Source organism: Aulonocara stuartgranti (assembly GCF_965226115.1).
Source record: "Aulonocara stuartgranti genome assembly, chromosome: 17".
NCBI classification, from domain to species: domain Eukaryota; kingdom Metazoa; phylum Chordata; class Actinopteri; order Cichliformes; family Cichlidae; genus Aulonocara; species Aulonocara stuartgranti.
In genome coordinates, this window is record NC_138953.1 from 4,723,311 (window position 1) to 4,728,451 (window position 5,141).

Consider the following 5,141-nt stretch of genomic DNA (forward strand, 5'->3'; position numbering starts at 1 on the left):
TCTCAACTTCTGCCAACTGTAGTTGACTTAACTAATATTTTCATGTTCTGCCAACTTGGATCTACTTGTTCACCTAATTAGGATAATCCTGTAAGTCTAACAAAGAAATTCTGGTTTCAATGCCATGTATTTCTGCCTTCACCAAACAAAGATATTCCTGTTGAATTAACATACAATCATTCCCTCCAAGGCCATGTATTCCTAAATTCACCAAACACAGATATTCTTGTTGAATAATCATACAATTCTTACTCCAGTGAGTTGAAAATTTACCAATATTAATAAAGAAAAATGTATGCTGTTATCGTACTTGAAAAAACACTCAAACAGATATAGAATAAAACAAAGCACAACTGAATGTTATGTAAAAACGTATTTATTTTTTTCAACAGTGCTTTCAGTATATTTCAGAAGGTCATGGGCAGTGGGGTGAATTTCTGTAAAAAAGCAAACAAACAGAAAAAAACGTGTTGCCAGTTTCTTTAGGGTGCTTTGAGCACCCCAGCAGAGACATTAAAATTCCAGAGTCCAGAAAAAAAGAAAAGTGTCCAGCAGCTTAGTCATTCACGTTCACACCCTGACTGTCCTGTAAAAGCTTAACTTAACTATTGCACACTAAATAGGGTAGTGCAACAAACAATTGCCTTTGTACCCAGACATTGACATTTTACATGGGCTCACTATGATGAACTACAGAAGTCAAAAGTTATTAGAAATGTTACCATCAATGAACAGTGAACTATCAGGTAAAATGAACGATTATATAGAGGGAAATGGGTTGAACTACTGGGTTTTGTTTTGTTTTTTTACATGACTCTACAATGCACTTGAACATGTTTAAGAACAAGTTAAACTCATGTCTGGCTTCCCCGTTAACAGTCACAGCAAAAGCTTTGTTTTTAGAGACCTTATGCGCTGTGAGCATCGAGAGCCACCGAGTTCAAAAAAGATGCCCTGAATTGCTTCAAAGGTAAACTCATCTGCTTTGGATAATCAATGTTGAGGGCATACAGAAGGCCAAAGAGGTATGCCAAGGCAGTAGAGAGGTCTGGAATGTTATGTAGCACGATGTCCCCTTCCAACACAACAGCATGTTCTCGCACAGACGTATCGGCATCGTCATCTTGCAGGATGGTGAGGATGGCAACTGATGCACCGTTCAACACTGGTTCCAAAATGTCAGTGTCCTGAAGAGAAGAAAAGTAAAATATGAATTATTGAAAGCTAAGAAAAATTAAAGACAAAATACATTTCTAAAGATCTTAACTTTAACCTCTATACCATGATGCTCATTTGACTCATGGAGGTTTTAAAAAGAAAAAGCTTATTTTCCTTTAATTAACGGCACAATATCTTTCACCAACCAACCTTGTGATGAGTTTTGTACAAAAATATTTTCTGCTGTTGAACACCCGCTAACAATGCCCAGGTGCTCCTCAGCAGAAAAAAAAGCAGCGAGAGTTATGACAACTGCAATCCTCACCATAAAATTATCTGGACTGCACTGAGGAAGTGTACATTTCCATTTTGGATTAAATCATCTTTTAAAAACATCTCATAGCAACTAGTTTTTCTTGCATTACTTTTTTGTACTTACTAAGCACTTCAGGAAAACCTGTGTTGCATCCTCTCCGAGGAAAATGGGCAGGCCTCTCAGTGCTGCTGTCTTTTGGTGGGACACAATGTCAGATGTCTAAAGAGTATTCAGTGGAAAACAGACATTTAAATTAGTATAGTAACGTGGTGTACCTACACACAATGCAAAATCAGAACTCTTATAGTAATGAAAATAAAATACAGATCAGGCCCAGCAACATGTAAAACTTAAAAAAACAAAACACCATTTTAACAATTTTACTTTCTTTTTACAAATTAAATAAAATACCGCCAAATAAAAACAAAGTAATGACTGATGACATTCATTTCCATTGATGTGTTTTGGCTGAAGCCAACATTTTTTTCTGTTATGACAAAGGTATACTCTCTTCTAAAAATGTCAGGTAAAGGAGCACTTACCTGTTCATCAAGTTTATCCAAGATGTCTTCCATCTCCTCACCAAGAGCTCCCTTCTTAGACCGGTATAGTTTCAGCAGGCCAGGCACAAATTTGTCCAGGGATGCATTGAACGTCCCCAGGAGGTCTTTGCTTGTGATCCGATGAAATTCTTCAGATATCTAAACAAGACAATAACCAAAATATTGCCATTTATTCAGCACAGAAAATTTCTGGGTAGCTGCCTTGTACAGTCTGCACCATGTTATATGCCTGACTGTGTTATCAACCGCAAAACCTACTTCAAAAATCTCTCATGAATACACATTTTGCACAGGAATAGAAACACCCTCCACAAAAAACAGTATCAATATGCAAATATATATTATGTTCACACTGAAATGTGGAATTTTTGTGGATTTTTACTATTGAGTGTGACCTTGAGAGGTGTGATCGTAATGCTCCAGGTGTTTTAAATACACATACAAAGTCTGTGTGAATGCATGGCCAATGTGCACCTTGTCCGTGATGAAGGCGGAAATGTTTCAAAAGAGTCTCTTGACTGGAGCTTGTGAATTTGCAAAATCGGCACTGCATGAACTCCACCCCTGAAACACAAGAGACATAGTCAATTTTGCCAAAAGCACTTTTGCAATGGGATAAAACATCCATATCTAACACACAGAAGGAATCCATAGATGCAGGAGCTGAATACATCAACAAGCCAAAACCAGAGACATCATGAAAAAAATATGTAAGGAATCATATTAACTTACATATGACCACTTGTCTACTATATCAAGTATATGATTGATAACATACATGACATGTAACATAAATGCAAGCTTGAATTCAAACATTTTTTTGTTACTATGATAAAAAAATGCAATAACTATAGAAAAATTAATACTATCTGTAACACAGTATACATCAACAACACACAATCATTCCTTTAATATTGTCTCCTTCCCCATTATGTAAAAAGCTCTGAAAATGTAGCAATCTTATAATACAGAGCATGAAGTACAACTTTAATTTTACGTGTGACATTAACTTACAGTACATTAGGCAATCTTACACCAGCTGACAAACTGTCAAGTCAGCTTTAAACATTACTTTAAAGTAACAGTGCTGCACCGGATAAACGGTGACTATTGAAAAAGTGAAAAAACAATATTAGACAAATATTAGACAATATGCAAGTTACTTATATCACTGTCATATAATTGGCGCACATATCCTACACCGACCCATGAAAGAGTCTCCATGACAACGCGTGCTTGGCCCAGTTTGTTGTCAAGGTTAACATAACGTTTTCATGCAAAGATAACATTGAAACTGGTTACAAAACGGGTAATAAGCTAATAAGTTTTACCATGGCAGAAGTGCTGTAAAAAGCCAGTGTGAGATACCGTCATTTAGTGATGTCTGTCTGAATTTCAGAGTGTTTAACATTAAACATTACTTTTTGCGCTGGCCACTACTCTGAGCTAAAACCTTTTTTTTTTTTTTAAATATTAAACTTTATTAAGAAACAGTATACAGAACATGTATACAATCAGAACAAAATTAACATATGCCAGGGGGTGTAATACAAAGAATTACATACATTCAAATAATTTGTAATTACTACAAATGGTAATAGTTTTCATAGCCTTTTTGTTAAGTGATCCACTAATCAATTTTATGTAACATAAAACATCATTATAGTAATGTTTAAAATTAGGTTTTTTGTTACTGTATTTGCATTTGTGAAAATAAAATTTAGCTAAGATAACTAATAAGTTTATTATAAAGTAAACATCTTTTTTTTGCCTTCGAAAGAAACAAAATACAACATTTTCCCATTTCACAGTAAAGTCATTATAGAGATGTCCAGCAATGAATCTACTGAAGTCTTTCTCTGAGCTAAAACCTTCAGAGGCTGCTTGTAGCCCGATTACGACACAGCGGCGCGACGAAGGCTGCCCAAATTCATAGTGGACTCCTCTAAATGCGTCCGAGAAATACGTCCTCCTTATAATAAGCATCTCTTAAAATGTTTGCAATATTGAAACATTTCAATATAATGTAGAAAAAAAACGAGAGAAAAAAGTTACGGATCGGACTCCCCGATCCTTATTGCGCATGTGCAAATTCTATCTGTGGAATTAGTTTTAATATTACTCTTTCTGGGTCACAAAATAAACTTTTAAGATATTTTCAGGCGTTAATGTAGCTGTGTAAATTGCTAATATCTGTTCAGTTTATTAAGACAACATATACTTGCAAAAGTGCTCCGACGCTTTCGGAGACGTCTGTTACCCACCAGCTCGATAGCTAGCCAAGGGAGGGAGGGGGGGGGGGGGTCAATTAAGTCACTTAGATAACTTAAAAATGCTATAGTTGGCCTTTTTCAGTGTTTTACTAGTTCCATCCTCCCGGGTCCTCAGGAGGATGCAGCCTAGGCGCTTGTAGAAAATCTTAATAACACATGTAGTTAGCTTACCTGCTAGGGTAAATGGTCGGCAGCTCCAGCACCTGTCCAAAACTGCAGAAGTGAAAATCCTCAATGGTCGAAAAATTGAATTTTACATCCAAATCTAGCCATGATGGTTCAAATTTTCTTAGGAGGTTTTTAGTCTAGAACACATGGTAAACCACTATCACACAGCTCAGGTCTGCTCAGGCTCAGTTGAAAGTCCGTTTGGTTTAGTTCAAACTTGTTCAGACCACATGTGCCAGTCATCTACGGGGTTTCCCACTGGTTCCCAACTTGACTCAGAAACTCTGCTCAAAAGTTGATAATCTTTGTTATGCTGTCTAGAAAATCTTAGTTAGGACAACAATGAAAGAAATTTGTTGGGTAGACAAGCTTTTTTAGGTTGTAAATGGAAAGTTTTATTTCTAAGTCAGTTTAATTTAAAAACTTTAGTGAAATCAACAATTGCTAGTTATCGTTTTTACAGTGCATCATTCATGTGCTATGAACACTACCGTTCAGACCAAAGAGGTTTTCACCCATCTTGACTCATTTGGTGACGTGCGAGGCCACACTCCAGTCATAGCCTGCCCTTCCCATAATTGTTAATTTAAAAAATTGAAATTATTGTGTTTAGAATGGTGTGAAAAAAATAAAGTTGAATAAATATTTTCTTGTCCATATTTC

At 36.1% G+C, this 5,141-nt stretch overlaps 1 protein-coding gene across 2 annotated transcripts; it reads right to left on the reverse strand.

Moving 5' to 3' along the window:
- Window positions 1-360: 360 nt before the first annotated feature.
- On the reverse strand, window positions 361-4,939 carry LOC309692529 (uncharacterized protein). Of its 2 annotated transcripts, none has more exons than XM_082511125.1 (5): window positions 4,482-4,939; window positions 2,512-2,601; window positions 2,017-2,175; window positions 1,598-1,693; window positions 361-1,187 (listed from the first exon to the last, which is right to left on the reverse strand). In XM_082511125.1, exons 3-5 carry the CDS (start codon window positions 2,047-2,049, stop codon window positions 909-911), a joined length of 408 nt encoding a protein of 135 aa, XP_082367251.1. In that variant the 5' UTR covers window positions 2,050-2,175; window positions 2,512-2,601; window positions 4,482-4,939; the 3' UTR covers window positions 361-908. The 2 variants fall into 2 exon arrangements, with proteins under 2 accessions (XP_082367251.1, XP_082367252.1); XM_082511126.1 differs by lacking the exon at window positions 4,482-4,939 and adding an exon at window positions 3,909-4,307 and having other exon boundaries at window positions 2,512-3,490.
- Between the last annotated feature and the right edge of the window lie 202 nt (window positions 4,940-5,141).